Below are 18,564 nucleotides of genomic sequence, written 5' to 3'. Positions count from 1 at the left end.
CCGGGAACCCCCTTTGATTGGTCTGGACGGCCTGGGAAACACTGTAGTGACGCCCAATCAAAACGCCACGTCTCGGCCTCGAGGAAATATTCCGTGTCAGGCCCGTCCTGATTGGACACTTCTTTCGGGTTCTGGCCACTAGGAAGCTTTGTTTAGGTCCGGAAGGCGGGCTTTCCTGGGAGTGGGTGGGGAGGGGGCGTTGATTCTTGACCAATCCTTTCAGTCCGTTGGGTGGTGACCAGCCAATGGGCCGGATGGATAGGACGCTCCTCCCGGAGAGTAGTGAGACCCCTGGTGCGGGGCGATTGGTGGCGGGAGCGATGAGTGGCAGCTGCACGGCCCAACGGAAGCTGTGCGTGGGCCGCGGGGCGGGGCCAGGGCGGGTGCGCGGCGGCGGCGGGGTGGCTGGGCCGGCGGCGGCGGCGGTACGAGGCGCGCGCTCGGGGTCCCGGTCGCGAGGAGGAGGAGGATGTGGCGCGCGGAGGGGAAATGGCTGCCGAAAACAAGCCGGAAGGTAAGAGCCGGAGCGCGAGGGGCTGGGGGGCGGCGCGGCGGGCGGCGGGACCCGGCCCCGCCGGACATCCCGGGCATCGGCGGCGCCGGGCGGGAGCGCGGGGGCGCGGCGGGCGGGCGGGCGACCCGGCCGGGGAGGGGGCCGGCGGGGTGGGGGGGCGGAGCGCGGCCGAGTCCTGAGGTGACTCGCGGGGCCGGCGGAGCGCGGCGCCCCACACCCCACCCCCGGGGGCGGGCTGGGGCCGGAGGGGGCGGGGGGCTCGCGGGGCGGGGACCGGGCCCAGCGAGGAGGAGGAGCCGGCGGAGGGCCGGCGCCTCCCCCACCCGGACCGGGCATCCCCGCCGCTCCCGAGCCCGCTGCGCAGCCCCCGCACCCCCGGCGCTGGGTCCGGGGTGGGGGCCGCGGGGCGGAAAGTTTATCCGCCTCGGGTCCCCCTGGCCCCGCGCCCCACTGCTCCGGGCCGGTCCCCGTCGGGCGGCAGCGGCCGGCGCTCAGCCCTCGCCGGCCCCCTGCTCTCCGGCGGGCAGGGCCAGACGTACTCTCTCCGGCACCCTCTTCAGCCCCGTGGACGCCTCCCTGAGCGGGCGGGGGGTCCCCGAGCTTCTCCCCGCCAGGGGGACCCCGTCCTGCCGAGCGTCCCTCGGCCGAAGGGCCTCGTGTGACCCCTCCCCCTTCGCTTCCCGGGAAGGGAAGGGGGCCTGCGCAGCATCCCCGCCCCTCGCAGTCGTTCACATCCTACTCTTGCCCTTGCACCCTCACAGCCAGGAGGGTGGGGTCTCCGTTTCTATGGCAAGTGAGGATCTCCACACTCCCTTGCCCTTTACCTTCCGTGACCCCGATCCTTCCTTGGCACAGGGGTCCGTCTGATCTGCTCATCTTCTTTGGAATCTTTTGGGGCCTCTGCACACTCTCCGTTGACCCTTTTTGCCAGGACAAGGGGACTTGGGCTGCCCATGTTCTTCTTTCCTCACCCAGTGGATAGTGGGGGCTTGTGCAGCTCTGAAGTCATTTCTAAATGGGAAAGCAGACACTTCTTCCAGATCATGCATACTCTCGCACACTTTGCTGGGTTAGGGCGAGCTCATTTCCTAAATACCCTTTGAGTTGCCCTCCTTTTCTTATGGAGACGACTGGAAGTTCACCGTGCTCCTTTCCCCATTTGTGTGTCTACACTGACTTGTTCTCTCTTCTTGGAGTTCCGTGTCTGGGTGAGAGTGGGCGCCCCAATAAGATGTAGGGCAGGGCTTCCATTGTGCCTAGTGCTTGAGTGAAAAGGGGCCACACTAGTTGCTCTTGTGTCTGAGGAAGACCGGGGTATATTTTTGCTTCCACTTGACTCTTGTGTCTCAGGAGGGGGCAACCTTCATCAGTTGACACTACCTCACTGGGAAAAGGGTCATGTGCCCTTGTTTTTTGATGTTTTGATTACTGTCTTCTGTGCAGTGAGAACCAGACTTTGTCCGTCCCACACTCAGGAGTCCTTGAACCTTTCCTGGATATAAACTTCCCGATTGCTTTTTGAGAGAACTCATATCCTCCTCTGTGGCTTCTGCTTCCCAGTCAGCCATATTTAGTGAGCCTGTTACTTTGACTTTTTCTAATTTTCTCAAATTGTATTCATGTTGGCTGGGTAAGGAGAAGCCATATGCTTTTCCATTCAGAAAAGGGAGTGTAGACACCCGTGTCGCCCACATGCCATCCTGGAAGAGGTTGCTTGTGTGCTCCTTGTTGTACTAGAACCTTCCTTTGGCTCTGGTGTTGTCTCTTGTGGGATCCAAACATTTCTTTAGATCTTGTAGCTTTCAGAAGGGGGAATTTGAATGCTTTCTGTTTTTTGCTGTTCTGGTTCTGTTTTGGAGAACCAGATCATGATGCTATATTCATTTGTTTACATTCACATACATGTAGGTATACACAGATGAAATCACATTCATTACATATACAGTGCACAGGAAGTTGGAAGGGTCAGATGACTAGCTCTACATTTTGGGTGCATATGGGGACCTTTATGTGTAATGATACAGGTAGATATTAACGTTGTTAGTTAACTCTTCAGGCTTAGAAGCAGCAGCAGAAGAATCACTGATAAATGGCCAATTCTGACCATTCTTTCGTTTGTAATGTGTACTGTACTGAATAAGCAGAACGACATCCTGCATGTTCACCAAGTCCCTGAATGTGTGAAGTGTACAGTGCCTGCCCATACGCATCACAACTTTGGCACTCTGAATTTAGGGGTGGTATTCGTTGCCTGATTCTGCATAGAGTGAAAAGTTCTTGATTTCTTTACTGCAGTGTAAGGGAAAGAGATTTCGTGTGTTTGGGCAAACGACAGGAGATGGGTGAGAAGAATATGTTTTCCTGTGACAGAACTAGGAACGAATGACCGTAAATATGTCCCTTTTGTATTTTGGCCTTTTAAATAGTTGAGAGAGGTTGTGAAATTAGCAAAGCGTACCTGTGGAAAGGCCCTTGACGCTTCCTGAGAGGATGGGGGACGTTATTCTTCGAGTTCTTTTCTCTTGGGCAGGGGAATGATTTGAGCCCTGTCGGCTCTAGTCAAGTGCTTTGCCTCCTCAGGTCTCCCTCCCTCCCTTTCTCCCTCTTTCACGAAATTCAGAATGGCTGCTAGCTGCTGTCACTCAGCAGGGAAGTCTTACTCTTTGACAGGCTTAGTGTGGAGACTCATCCTCCCCAACAAGTTCTGTTGGGCTCTGGGGCTTTGGCCTTTAAAGCTCTTTTCTAGTTCAGAGGCTCGGTTTGCCTCAGTTTACTGTGTAAGGAGAAGTGGCTCATCGGAGATTTGGTCAGCGCTGGTCTGTGACTTCTGGGCTTTGCCTTTCAGTTAGCATTGAGTCGTCCAGTGGGCCTAATTCCCAATGTCAGAAAGTAGAGCTTTTGAGCTCATTTTCTTGTTTTTGGTTTTAAATGTTTTTATACTGTTCGTATTCTGTGTCTGTAGTCAGCTTGATGGGATTGTGTATTTTTAAGGGGTATTATTAGTGAACTTCGGAAAAAATGAAGAATTGAATACCTGCTGTAGATTGTGTAGACTCAGTGGAGTCATCCCGTTTCCAGTGGTGGTTCTTCCTACCTTTCCTCCATGGCCCCATGGAGACTTTGGGAGTTTTCCCTGGTAAGCAGGGGGCTCCGTGCAAGGCGCAGTGGAAGGAAAAGTGGTAAAGATTGGTTGGAAGAAGACACTTGAGGTTATTGTTTGAAGCTGGGCCCTTTTTCTTGAGTTTAATGTGGTTGTGTTTCTGTGTCACTGGTCGCCACAGATGATTGGAAATTAGCTTTTTCCTCTTACCCTGTAGTGCAGAATGCTCTGTTGCAGTAGGGCAGACTAGACGGGTTCTCTGAACCACATAGTTTCATCTTTCTGTTTGACTTTCTGTTAGGACGTGACCCTTTCCTCTCCTTCGCCCCTTACCTCCAGTTTTTGGGATTAGGTTGGGTGACCTCTTCCTCCTTTGTCTTCTTGGAGACCTTACTTATCCTGCGTCTGCAAATGTTGGGTTTCTCCATCTCATCATTGAGTGGATTCAAAGTGTTGACATATACAGAACAACCTCTACTCAAGGTCAGATTGGGTCAGCTTTTCCTTTTCAAAAGAGTAGTGTTGCTCTTACTTGCTCTTTGAGACATATTTATGCATCCTGCTCAGCTGTGTTTTCTATTTCCTTAGTTTTTAGGCTCTGGCGGTTTTAGGCTTTCCCCCCGAAATAGCCTATTCTTTGGAGAGTAGTGTTTAGTTTAGTCCCCCGTTTATGCTGGATGTCAGCCCATGTGTCCTGCTCGGTTTTTAATTCTTGTGACTGATTTTGAGGTAGTCCATCTCAAAATCTTAACATTTTTTTTCCCACTGTTTCATTACTTTGAGCCATTCTTCCTTTCCTGTTTGGGGGAAATACCCCTTTGTGTGCAGTTGTACTTCTTTCTCCCTTCCTTATGGAAAAAGCAGTAGAAGGTGATTCTTTTATTTTCTTCCATTCGTCTCATAGTTGTGTCAGTTGCCTCTTTTGTGGGACCTTTGAATTTGCCCTTCTGGGGAGAAGTCGTTTTTATATTTATACTCCCATGACTGGAATCATTCATTCAGGAGACCTTTGCCGAACTTCTATTATGTACAAGGAGCTGTAGGGGGTGATGTGACTTTGCTTGAGACCATATTGGATCTTGTTAGCCTTTTATATTAATGACATTTCAGTGTATCTTTTTTTTTTTTTTTTTTTTTTTGAGACAGAGTCTCACTCTGTTGCTCAGGCTGGAGTGGCACGATCTCAGCTCGCGCAACCTCCGCCTTCCAGGTTCAAGCGATTCTCCTGCCTCAGCCTCCCAAGTAGCTGGGATTACAGGCGTGCACCACCATGTCTGGCTAATTTTTTTTGTATTTCTAGTAGAGACGGCGTTTCACCATGTTGGTCAGGTTGGTCTTGAATTCCACGCCTCAAGTGATCTGCCTACCTCAGCCTCCCTTGCCTCAGCCTCCCAAAGTGCTGGGATTACAGGCACAAGCCACCACATCTGGCCTTCAGTGTGGTGCTTGTCTTAATGCTTGTCTTTTATATAGTCTTGTAAGGAATTTTTTTTTTTTCTGATTTTTAAGTTTTTGGGTTGTTAACTTAAAAAGATATAGTGTAATAGTGTGCTATCTTGTTGAACCTTTTTTCCTCCTCTCAGCAGGAGTGGGGGTGGTGAAGAGGGTGGGGGAGGCATTTAGCAGCTTTCCCCCAGACTGTGTGTAGAGAGTGTGTGTGTGTGTGTCTGTGTGTGTGTGTGTGTTTAGACAAAAGTAAAGTCAGCCTTCTTTTTTTTTTTTTTTTTGAGACGGAGTCTCGCTGTGTGGCCCAGCCTGGGGTGCTGTGGCGCGATCTCGGCTCACTGCAAGCTCCACCTCCCGGGTTCATGCCATTCTCCTGCCTCAGCCTCTGGAGTAGCTCAGACTACAGGAGCCCGCCACTACGTGCGGCTAATTTTTTGTATTTTTTAGTAGAGACGGGATTTCACCATGTTAGCCAGGATGGTCTCGATCTCCTGGCCTCGTGATCCACTCGCCTCGGCCTTCCAAAGTGCTGGGATTACAGGCGTGAGCCACCGCGCCCGGCCCAAAGTCAGCCTTCTTAATCTAATTGTGTAGGCATAACTTTTAGGTCATTTAGATACATGATTGGTTGGAATGCTTATTTAATATTTGAACAGCAGCATCACACTAGGCATTCTATAGAACATAGAGTCAAATGTATCTTTTATATAAGGAAGTGGTAGAAAAATATTTTTCTCTTCTGATTAACTGGTATGGTTCGTATTAGATAGTGAGAACTGTATGAGCTGCTGTTACATTTTCACTGCCACGAAGAATTATATCCAAATTTAATACCTAATTGATGTTCATTCTTAGGCTAGGTATCTGATATAATTATCACCACTTTTGTTTATTATGTGACTTTTAATTTATGCTTTTTAATGGTATTATTATTTTTGTAAATTGCCTCAAATTCTTTGTGGGTACAGGTTAGGTATAAATAATGATAATAATAAAAATTACTAACAATTTGAAATGCCCCTTTTTTCCTCTATTAAATTAGATTTACCATCTCCACAACATATATAGAAACCAATTCTGCTAGTATTTCACTCTTGTGAAAACTCTTATGTGAGATTTGTAGTATGTGGTTTGGCAGTATCCTTTGGTCATGTGAGTATGTGACTGAGTGTATTTTGTGTTGACAAGTGATGTGTGTGTTTCTTTTGCGTTTCCATTATACAGATCATTTTCTAAGGTGTTGTGTGTCTTCTAGAGTCATGTGCCATGTCCTTTTTTTTTTTTTTTTTTAAATGTTCTAGGTGACTTAAATCCGACCTCCCTTTCTTTTCTTCGGCCTTTCTTTTTATTTTTTTGTCCTTTCCCACATAGAGACGTTTCTTCACTGCCCTGTCATTGTTATAAAATGTATTTGTAGATGTACTGTATTTGTAGCCTTTTAGTAAAAAGGGGATGCCCACCATCCCTTTGTCCTGTAGCACAAGGCATTGCTTCTTGTTTCCCTAAGAATAGGTAGATGGAATGAGATTTAAGCCACAAGGCGGCTGGTAATAGTATTTGTAACTAGATAGCATCTCTAGATAAAACACTGGGTCCTTCCTGCTCTGGGCCTCCCCATGTAGGATTTTGGAAATTTAGTTTTGCTGCATTTAGCCAGCTTCTTTCTGTCTCTTTGGCTTGATACAATAAATTTCTTTAAGCACAGCCAAGTATATTATTTCATTTGGAGCCTTCATTTACAAGGAAGTATGGGGGCCTCTCCTAATGTTCCTTTGCTTGTTATATATAGTACTGCCTTTAGTTTTTGGTGTGTTTGAGAGTGAGAGTGAGAAGCATTCTTGCTCTACTACTTTGTCTGTGTAACTTGAATAAGAGTGTCATTCACTCTATTTTCCAGATAGTGTATAATCTTTCTTTTTATTTTTCTTGAATACCTAATCAGGTTCGAGCTAGAGGTTGATCCGACTATCACATCCTTTTATTTTGTGCCATCCCTGGATGTAGTGTCCCTTAGTCCTGTGATTAAGCCATGTTCCTATTCTGTCATTAGAGAGAGGGACTTATAAACATAGATGGTCTCCCATGATAATTGTCATGCATTTATAAGGAAAGTGTTTCTTTTCTTTTTTTTTTGAGACTGAGTCTTGCTCTGTTGCCCAGGCTGGAGTGCATGATCTCGGCTCCCTGCAACCTCCGCCTTCCAGGTTCAAGCGATTCTCCTGCTTCAGCCTCCCAAGTAGCTGGGATTACAGGCGTGCACCACCATGCCTAGCTAATTTTTTTTTGTATTTTTAGTAGAGACGGGGTTTCACCATGTTGGCCAGGTTGGTTGTGAATTCCTGGCCTCAAGTGATCTGCCCACCTAGGCCTCCCAAAGTGCTGAGATTACAGGCATGAGCCAATGCGCCTGGCTGGAAGTGTTTCTTTGTATATATTGACAATGGAGAGCAGTTCACATGATGGGACAAAGTAAAGGGTGAGTAAAGGGTGGTTTTTTTTTTTTTTTTTTTTGCCATCAGTATGCTAGCTGTATATTTCTAAGGTTGTACTGCATCCTTCTACTTTGAACACCATTGCTTGTAGAAGGTCATGGGCCTCCTGTGTAAAGATTGGTACTGTTTCCTGAGCATTTTTTTTTTTAACCTCATTACCCTGGACTTACAGAGAAATATTATGTACCCCATTGCAAAGAGAGGCCAAGGGTCAGCCACATTATTTCCCTTTTTGCTCTTTTTTTGGAGGATTGTTCATTTACTTTGAACTGATTGACGTGGCATAAGATGGAATGACTAGAGATGTTTTTTTTAAAGGTTCCTCCATATTCAACCTCAGTGTTTTGCTCTTTCCTGACATAGTTGCTTGTTCTCTTGTACATGAATCCTTTTGCAGTCACTTTCTTGTTTTTGTTTTTCAAGTTTAGCCAGGGCTTTCAAGTCATGTAACATATCCTTTCCTGAGACTGTGAGCCGAAGGTAACTTCGAGGAAGGTACGCTTGTTTGGGGCTGTATTCATCACTCTGCTCTCTACGGTTTTGTAGTTTCGTGTGTACAAAGTGACATTTCTTGAAAGAAACGTTTGGGGCTGTGTTCTTAATAGTTTTAAACATGTTATTATGTGGAGACTAAGTGGCATAGCTCTCACCCCAACTTCATTTTTTCATACCATCTAAAAATACATCCCCACCCCTATATATATCTCCCGTCCCCCCAAATCCCAAAACAACCGTCATAACAACAGAATCCCCCCCAAAAGCAAAACCTTATGAAGCCCAGCTCTGATTGCTTCTGCTGTGCAGTTCAGTCACTAGTTTTGGACAGGTGCATAAGCAGATAATTTTTGGATGTGTAATATTCTCAATGGGGCTGATGTGTGACTTTTGGGACATAGAGCATTCATTCGTTCAACAGACCATGCGGTATCTCTTCCATTTTTTTTTCCCTTATCAGTTACCACAAGGTAAGTTTATGTATTCAGTCACTTAAAAACACTTGGCAAAGTGGATTTTTCCCCATTTATTCCCATCTAACCATTGGAATAAATGCTGACAATAGTAAATTACCATGTTCCTATTTTTGTGTTCAACATGTCTAAGAGAATGGGGAGCTAACTTCCAGTAAGGGCGGTACAGTCAGTCATGACTCTTTCTCCATGTAGCCTGTGCATTTTGCAGTGGTGATTTATACTTTCAGCTAAATTTAGTGTCTATAACAAGGGATACGTCAGATGTTTAAGTTCATTTAATCTTTTTTACAGTGTACATTCAACAAGGTGTATTTGTGTGTTACATTAGAATGATGTGCAGATACAACCAGAGGTATTCTTTCAACTTGAGAGAGAGAGAGAGAAAGCCTTTCTTTTTACAAGTTTTGAAGAAAAGTTATTGTCTATTTTTCCTTCATGGTGGTTGATTTAGATTGCCAGGAGTCATTTCTGAAGGTATATTAATACAATCAAGAATTAATCTTTTTAAAACTTAGATTTGTTTTTTAGTCCTTTTCTGAAAAGTCATTTCTGAGGATATATGTGCCCTGTTGGTTTTCTGGGCACTTGGATATCAAATCATTTGGGAGTGATAATAAGAAATTGGTACAAAGTGTGAAATTATCAGATAGAAAGAAAAAAGATGTTAGAGTGGAAAAAATTACTCATTTATGATTAAAAATAATCTCAAAGTGATGATTGGAAGTATAAATTCAGATATTTGAAGAAGAAATGGAATGTTGATAGGGTTATTGTATTGAATTGACATACGTACACATACAAAGAATGCTCCCCAAAGTGGGGACGCCTAGAGGACAAATAAGTTGATTGGATTGGTTTTAAGAAAAATGTTAAGTTTGTCTTTTTAAAAAGTAATTGAAATGAAATAACTCTTCTTAGTGAAGAAAATGAAAACTTTGATGGAAGTTCAGCAGAATGGAATATTTAAAAAGATTCAAGAGAAGGATTTTTTTATTGCGAATCCACAAGGGGGTGGTGATGTTCTTTCAAAGATATTTGTGGTGGCAACAATGTGAGATGATCTCTTCACATTTTAGATTTACAGATAAAACTGGCATGTTTGCATTTTAACTTAATAAGATCTTTTTAAAATGTTTATTGGCAAAATTGTTTATTGCTTAAATTAAAAAAAATCCATTTTGGGTGAAGGCTACTTTAAGCCATATGAATGGTAAAGAAGAGAGAATGTCCTTACAGTTTTGTGCTTTGGAGAGGTTACCAAGGATGTGAGGGTCACTGTTATTTTCTAAGAATGTAATAATCTTAAATTCCCTGGGAAACATTAGACATCTAGGAATCAGTTACTTAAGTGTCCTGAATGAAAGGATTTTAGTAAATTGTGTCTAAACTTTACAGAAGTTTGTATTACTAGTTGTATTTTCAGTGCTGCCAAGAGATGAAAAATATGAACAATCCATGCCACTAGCCACTTTTAATAGTTCTAAGTAAGTCAAATTTTTATAATCTTTCTTTTTTATTAGTTTATATTACATCATTAGATAAAAGCTTTTTTTTTGTTTTTTGTTTTTTTTTTCTTCCCTCACATAAAAATTCAGGAGCTTTCTTCTGGTCACTGAGTTCCACCCCATATTATTCAGAATTACTTAAAATCAGGTGTGGTATGCCTGTGCTGGGTCGTTTTTCGGTGGAGGACTGCCTAGCTGTATTATGCACTCATTTTTGAAAGTTATGCCACGTGGTGGGAGAAAGATTTAAAGTTGAGGGGGGGTGCGGCTGTGTCCAACTTATTAAGAGACACAACTAGTCATCACCTGTAAAAAATGTTACTTCTTTTAAAATTTATTTCATCTTATTTTTTTTTAGAGACAGGGTCTTGCTCTGTTGCCCAGACTAGAGTGCAGTAGTGCAATCCATAGCTCACTGCAGCCTTGGCCTCCTGTGCTGAAATGATCCTCCTGCCTCAGCCCCCTGAGTGACTGGGACTACAGGTGTGTGTCATCCTGCCTGCTTAGGTTTTTTTTTTTCTCTTTTTCGAAGAGATGGGGTCTTGCTGTGTTGCCCAGGCTGGTCTTGAACTCCTGGTCTCAAAGCAGTCCGTCTGCCTCAGCCTCCCAAAGTGCTGGGATTTATAGGTGTGAGCTACCATGCCCTGCCTAAAAAATATTATTTCTAACAATAACACGAAATAATTATGTGGTTTAGAAGTTATGATAGTTTGTGCCATATACATTGTATATTTTTCATTTTTGGTTCTTGGAAAAGGTTGTTAATTGAGCTTTTCTCTTTTTTTCTCCATTCCCTCATTCTGAGCAAGGAATGACTTTTTCTTTTATTTCCTTTATGAAATGACTTTGGTGTTTTAACATTCCAGAAGATACACTGTTTTTTATATGCTACTCTAAACTCTGCTGGGAACTGAACTATGACGTCAGCATTTTCATTCATGAATTTGATTCTTCTAAATTTTTTTCCTGTTTTGTATTTCCGAGCTGACTTCTGGCACATGCACAAATCAGTTTACCATTAGTCAGCCCATAAATCACTGATAAAAGGTAAAACAAAAGATAAGATACTGGAGTTATTTTGATAGTGCTATAGTTCTCATGCTGATTTGCATCAGTACAGTTTGGATAAGGTTTCTGGCTAAACAGATTGAAACCTAAAAAGTCAATTTAATTATCTCATGATTTTGTGACTTGAACTGTGTTGTGAACATATTGACACAATATTTTTGTTCTTACAGGAAGTTGAGAGTGCTATGCTGTGGCTCCTTTGTTATAAAATAGCATTTCTTTTTTTTTTTTTTTTGGAGAAGGTCTCACTGTGTCACTCAATCTGGAGTGCAGTGGCATGATCTCTCTTGGCTCACTGCAGCCTCGACTTCTTGGGCTAAGGTGATCCCTCAGCCTCCCAAGTAGCTGGGACTACAGGCATGCGCCACCATGCCTGGCTAATTTTTGTATTTTTTGCAGAGATGGAGTTTCGCCGTGTTGCTCAGGCTGGTCTCCAACTTGTGAACGCAAGTGATCCACCCACCTTGGCCTCCCAGTGTGCTGGGATTATAGGCGTGAGCCACTGAGCCGACCTAAAGTAGCATTTCTTGTATAATTTGACTAAGTTGGAAGATTATATAATGCTTTATTTCAGAGAGGTTAGGCCTAGAGATTAAATGATGTTTTATTCAAATTACCTTTGTAATGGATTTAGATTTTTTTTTTGGAGCATTTTCTTGCCTTTGACATATTTTAAATAACTTCATTGTTTGCTACTTTTATTTTAATATATTTTTATTGTGATGGAACTAGCATAGTATTCCTTGTATTGGACTTTGGGTGCATCTACCCTGTATTGTGCACTCATGTAGCTGTTGACTGCAGTTTCTCCTCTAGGGAGGTCACTGCTTGCAGTTTAGTACTACGTTAGAACAGTTCTTGAAGAAATCTTATTTGGAGTTTTCTTCTGCAGGCCAAATTTCAGGCTAAGCCTCTGGCCCATGGTATCTTTCAAGCCTGCTGTAGTTGATGAATGGTGAGCCGTAAAAAAGTTCATTTTCTCTACTTTCGTGGGGGATTTGCTGACTTTCTGGATACTCAATTGCCAAGAAACATTTAGAAATAAAATGTGTTATATTTAGGAATCATCATTTTAGCTAAATAATAATTCAGATTAGAATCGATGATTCAAGCTGCAGCCACTTTGATTGATACCCAGTCTTACTCTTGAGATCACTTTTTTTTTCTGAGACGGTCTTGCTTTGTCACCCAGGCTGGAGTGCAGTGGCGTGATCTTGTCTCACTGCAGCCTCCACTTCCCGGGCCTAAGCAATCCTCCTGCCTCAGTCCCCCAAGTGGCTGAGACTATAGGTGCGCGCCACCATGCCAGGCTAATTTTTGTAGAGACAGGGTTTTGCCGTGTTGTCCAGGCTGGTCTCAAACTACAGGGCTCAAGTGATCCTCCTGCATCGGCCTCCCAAAGTGCTGGGATGACAAGCATGAACCACCACGTCCAGCTGAGATGACTTTTTATTTTTTATTTATTGAGTTTTTTTTTTTTTTTTTTTTTTTTGAGATGGAGTCTAGCTCTGTCACCCAGGCTGGAGTGCAGTGGCACGATCTTGGCTCACTGCAACCTCTGCCTCCTGTGTTAAAGCAATTCTCCTACCTCAGCCTCCTGAGTAGCTGGGATTACATGCACGCACCACCACGCCTGGCTAATTTTTGTTTTTTTAGCAGAGACGGGGTTTTAGCATGTTGGCCAGGCTGGTCTCAAACTCCCGACCTCAGCTGATCTGCCTGCCTCGACCTCCCAAAGTGCTGGATTACAGACGTGAGCCACCGTGCCCGGCCTGAGATGACTTTTTAAATGCCATAACAACTCACAGATCCTGTGTCCTCCCATTCTTTAATGAAACTAGAGCTTTGTGTTCCTTTAGGTTAAACTAAATTATCTAATAGGTAACAGAAGAGTGGTCTGTTAGCTGGCTTTCTCCTTTCAGTAGATTTGCTAAGAGAAAGGAAATAAAAGCAAGTAGACTGAATAAACATTGAAGATGACTTAAATGACATTGTTTTCCCTAATAACGAAATAATTTATATATTATTTAAATATAATTTCTGTAAAAGAATCTATTTGCAAGTGATAATGAAGAAAGGAATTTTTTTTTTTTTTGAGACGAAGTCTTACTTTTGTCCCCCAGGCTGGAGTGCGATGGCACAATCTTGGTTCATTGCAACCTCTGCCTCCTCGGTTCAAGAGATTCTCCTGCCTCGCCCCCTGAGTAGCTAGGATTACAGGCGCTGAATACCATGCTGGGCTAATTTTTGTGTTTTTAGTTGAGACACCATGATGGCCAGGCTGGTCTCGAACTCCTGACCTCAGGTGATCCACCCACCTCGGCCTCCCAAAGTGCTGGGATTACAGGCGTAAGCCACCGCACCCAGCCTAAAAAAGGAATATTTAATGGTAGAGGGCTCTGTAAAAACCCCCTAATTTTCAAAGCCATGTGCCACTGTAGAATTTATGAAAAGTTGTGGGCTGTTATTATTAGGTTTCAAAATGTCTGGAATACTGGCGGTAGCATCAGCATTATTTATTTATTTATTTATTTATTTATTTATCTTTTGAGACGGAGTCTCGCTCTGTCGCCCAGGCTAGAGTGCAGTGATGCAAGCTCTACTTCTTGAGTTCATGCCATTCTCCTGCCTCAGCCTCTTGGGTAGCTGGAACCACAGGCGCCCGCCACCACACCCGGCTAATTTTTTAAATTTTTTTAGTAGAGACGAGGTTTCACCGTGTTAGCCAGGATGGTCTCGATCTCCTGACCTCATGATCCGTCCGCCTCGGCCTCCCAAAGTGCTGGGATTACAGATGTCAGCCTCCGCGCCTGGCTAAAGCATTATCATTTTTATCTAACCCTGAACCAGTCAGTGATTGGTTAGTTCTCTAGCCGTGAAGGCTTTGCACTTCCTAGACAGCTTTTAGAACAAGCCCACTTGGATTCCCAGCTCAAACTCTTTCCTTTTTACTATTTGTTTATTATTTATTCATTACTTATTATTAATTAAAATTTTTTTTTAGAGACAGGGTCTTGATTTGTCACCCAGGCTGGAGTGTCATCACAGCTCACTGCAACCTTGAACTCTTGGGTTCAAGTGATCCTCCTGCCTCAGCCTCCTGAGTAGTGAGGATTACGGGCGTGTGCCACCATACCCGGCTAATTCTTTTTTAATTTTATGGAGAAAGAGTCTTGCTATGTTGCACAGGCTTGTCTTATACTCCTGGCCTCAAGCAATCATCCTGTCTCAGCCTCCAAAAGTGCCAGGCTTACAGGCATGAGCCACTGTGCCTGGCTTGTACTCTTTTCTTTCACTAGCTAGGAATGCTGGTGAGCAGGACTCAAGGATCCCTGCAGAGCTGCATCCTGTACTGTCTTTGCTGCCTCTTAGGTGGACCAGGAGCTAGAAGCCTTTCTCTCCATGGCCTCCATACCTTCTTTTACCAGATGGTATTTCTGCATTTATCACTCTTGATTCCAGCACAACTTTTCCTCATCTTGCTTTTCTCAGACCTCAGCTCTTATATAATGAGATAGTTGGTAGTCATTTTGAGGGGATTCGTGTATTGGGTAAAGGGTTGTCCTAGTGATGACCTCGAAAGTTCCTTCCCGTTAATAATTACTATTAATAATTAATAGCAGTAACTAATGATAAAATAGAACAATTGCAACAATATACTGTAATAAAAGTTGTGTGAATGTGGTCTCTCTCTCTCTCTCAGATTATCTTATTGTACCATGCTCACCTATTTTTGGACCTTAGTTGACCGCTCGTAACTGAAACCATGGATAAGAGGGGGACTATTGTGTAAGGAAATGAAGTCGGAGATATGGAATTTCATTTCAGGGCTTGCTTTCCTGATACTCAGCTATTCTGTATAACTGTATCTTTTCCTTTTGAGGTCCTTGCTCCAGGACAAGAATAATATGTTGACTCAAGCCGTATGGGGGGATTTGAACTACAGACACTCAGATGTCTCCTTTCTGAGGTACATAGAGGACTTAATTTTTTAGGTCTGTCTGTTTAATATACTGTATTTACTTTAAAAAACGTAGGCTGGGTGCTGTGGCTCACGCCTATAATCTCTCAGCACTTCGGGAGGCCGAGGCAGGAGGATTGCTTTAGCCCTGGAGTTCGAGACCAGCCTGGGCAACATAGTGAGACCTTGTCTCTACTAAAAATAGAAAAAATTAGCCAGTTGTGGTGGTATGTGCCTGTGATCCCAGGTACCTGCGAGGCTGAGGTTGGAGGATTACTTGAGCCCTTGAAGTCAAGGCTGCAGTGAGCTATGATCGTGCCATTGCACTCCAGTCTGGATGACAGAGTGAGACCCTGTCTCAAAACAAACAAAATGTAAAAAATTTTAAAATTATTAAAAAAGATCCACAACACCAAAATATTCATGGTTATTTTGTATGACAGATCTGAGGTCTTTGTTCAGACATAGATGAGGGTTCATAGTTTTGGAAAATAGACTTAAATAATATATGATTACAGATGAAAAATATTTGCTAACCTCAGACTTTTTATGTTTAAGGTAGTATTTATATTCATTTAGTTGTACTTTCTGGAGTTGATTAATACAACCGTTATTAAAATCTATCGATTCCCAGTAATTCAGTAAATGAAGACTCTTCCTATTTAGAAACTCGTGTGGATTGGAGAGTTGCTGTGGGCCCACTGTCATTGATCATATTACATCTTCACTTGAACCTACTCCCTGGGCTACTATAGGCCTCGCATTTGGAGAGGCTGTGAACAGAATTTATTTTTGGAAGTTTCTTTCATTTTTAAAGATACTGAGAGGCAAGTTGAAGTTCCTGGTGTTTGTGTAAACATTCCCTGCCTTATCCTTTCCGTCTCAGCCATTATGAAATGTTCTAGCTGAATCATTTGCTTTCACAAAGCTTTGATGGAAGTTTCTTCCTCATTTGGTTTTAGTGATAGAGGCTGTTGTGCTAAAAACAAAGCTATAACAAGTTAGAAAGGTGGAGAGTGGGTACTTAACATTTTTGAAGTACCTGTCTTTCTTCCTAGGGGTCCTCCAGAAATTGATCATAGATAACTTCACCAAATTCAAGGCCCAGAGATTTATTCCAGGCATTCTGAGAGAGAAGGAACATCAGGCTTTCTATACTGAATCTAATTATTCCAAATATTTCTCACTGCAGCCTGTATGAGTGTTTTCTGATGCAAATATGGTGATAGTGGCGACCTCTCTAACTGGGCTAAATATCCTTGACAGCTTTTTATCTGTCCTCTCCAAGTATTTTTAGTCTCTTTAGCTTCTGTGGCCATGTCTGGAGGAACTGAGGATGGATTTAGCTGCCCTGGTACTGCTCCAAGTTGTTGTGGGTGCTCTTTCCTGCCTTCGTCACTGTCCTGCCACAGTCCCGCCACTGATGAGGCTCCTGGCCCTTGTCATTTGATGAGGGAACATAAACACTTGTTTAATAAAAATAAAAAAGTCATGATTTTCAGAATGCTTTGAAAATAAGCTATGGCTAGTGGTGATACACAATGGGAATGTCCTTAATTTCACTAAATTGTATGCTCAAAAAGGGTTAAAGTGGTAAATTTTATGTTATGCATATTTTACCACAATTAAAAAAATAAAAACTTCAAATGGATTTGAAGCTTAATGAGAAAACTAGTTATAATGTCCTAACAGTAAATATATGGCCAATATTTTCATGACCCCAAGGTGGGAGGCTGTGCCTTAAATAAACTGTCAGAATCACACATTTAAAAAAAAAAAAATGATGGTAATCAGGCCCTGAGGTTCATTTATACAGAAAGTGATTTTTAGGTGAGATTTTAATATTTGCAATATTTATATTTGTAAAGAGGATTGGCTAGCTCATTCAGAAAAGTCTGAGGTTCTTAATAAACACTAGGAAACAGATGGTTTGGGGTTGATGTCAGGGAAGGTAAGCAGGCCCTGCTTTAGATTAGAGCACTTTGGATTGCAAGTCCCGTAAGCCACACAGTTTAGGCCAAGTGAAAGCAGTTTTAGTCTAAGAAGAGCAGAAGCAATCGTAGCCTCCCAGGACAGAAACTGAAGTGCAGCTGGGCAGTGGGAACTGGATCTGGAGAGTCTGGAGTACGTGTCTTCTCTGGAGCTGGGCTTTTTCCATTCCCATGTGGCTTCCTTGCTTAAGTTACGTGTAGTGGCCTTAGTCATGGCTCCTGCATGTCCTGACTCTAATTCCAGTGCTCACCATCATCTGACTCCCATTTCTATGGCTCAGTACAAAAATACTCAAGACTGAGTATTGGACTGACTCCTCTCAGCCAGTTGCTTTGTTTCCGTAGGCCAGGTGATCATCCCACTCCGGTTGACTATGAAAGAAGGTTGCTTAGAGCCAGCAGCCTGCGAATCATTTAGAGGGTCTTAGAGTGAGAGGAGATTGTGTGAGAAGCAGGGGGTCCTGGCACCTCAAACTCTGTCTTCATCAAACAGTGTAAAAGAAAAGATATTGACTCCTAAAGGAGTGTCTTATGTTCAGATGCTGTAGTGTTTTGCAGAGAAAGTGTTCAGTGTAGCTACAGATAGGAGGCCAAGTGTCCTTGGTCAGCCAGCCTGGGTGTGTGTGGAGTAAGTTAGTGGTAGGTGTAGTAACTGTCTCAAAGCTTTTTCTTAGTCTCTGTCTCTTTTTTTTTTTTTTTGAGACAAGGTCTTATTCTGTCGCCCAGGCTGTAGTGCAGTGGCACAATTTCAGCTCACTGAAGCCTGGACAGCCTGGGCTTAAGTGATCCTCCTACCTCAGCCCCCCAAGCTGAGGACTTAGCTGGAAAACACAGGCATACGCCACCATGCCCGGCTAATTTTTATGTTTTTAATAGAGACAGGGGTTTCATTATGTTGCCTAGGCTGGTCTTGAACTCTTGGCCAGCTCAAGCGATCCACCTGCCTCAGTCTGTCAAAGGGCTGGGATTACAGGCGTGAGCCACCGTGCCCGGCCCCAGAACTTTTTCTTTGAACAGTGGAGAAGCAGAACACCTTGGAATGCTATGGTCTGTGCAGTCTTTGCCCTGTGGGTGTTCTCAGGTAGAATCAGGCAGTTTGGGTGATGTCAGTATCATTTGAGGTCTTCCACAGTTCAGCTATTTGGGTGGGCTTCCCCACTTTTCCCCTTGTTTTGGATCGGTAAACATAAAAGGACGGAGATGTGTATCCTTAGTAAGAAAGGGAGACATTGCCTTCAGAATGGGTAGAAAGCAGAAAACAAGCGGGGAAGAAAACAGAAAACGGCCTCTCTTTAAGTGTATGTGGCTGACTGTGTGCACAGTCCTTCACCTTTTCCTTAGTATATCCTTCCTGCCTCTGATCTCTTGTTGTTCTTGATTTTTCATGGTAGAAGGAGGAAACAAAATTATAGAAGACAGGTGGAAGACTGTGAAAGAATAGTAGTTTGGAGATGACTATGTAAAGGGCTAATAGCCTGCACACCATTGAATTCTCTGAATTTACAGCTGTTTAGTA

At 43.6% G+C, this 18,564-nt stretch overlaps 1 protein-coding gene across 17 annotated transcripts in view; it reads left to right on the top strand.

Annotated features, from left to right (window-relative positions):
• Positions 1-254: 254 nt before the first annotated feature.
• Positions 255-18,564, top strand: part of CAMTA1 (calmodulin binding transcription activator 1) — a 990,108-nt gene continuing 971,798 nt past the window's right edge. For 3 of the 17 annotated variants that reach the window (XM_055261966.2, XM_055261964.2, XM_055261962.2), the window contains exon 1: positions 275-514. In XM_055261966.2, coding sequence (XP_055117941.1) covers positions 470-514 — 45 coding nt within the window. In that variant the 5' untranslated portion in view covers positions 275-469. Of the gene's footprint in view, positions 515-14,979; positions 15,067-18,564 lie in introns of all 17 variants that reach the window. The other 14 variants (XM_055261965.2, XM_055261958.2, XM_063631877.1 and 11 more) reach the window with 12 other exon arrangements.

Source organism: Symphalangus syndactylus, chromosome 22, assembly GCF_028878055.3.
Source record: "Symphalangus syndactylus isolate Jambi chromosome 22, NHGRI_mSymSyn1-v2.1_pri, whole genome shotgun sequence".
Taxonomy (NCBI): Eukaryota; Metazoa; Chordata; class Mammalia; order Primates; family Hylobatidae; genus Symphalangus; species Symphalangus syndactylus.
This window is presented reverse-complemented; position numbering and strand designations above follow the sequence as displayed.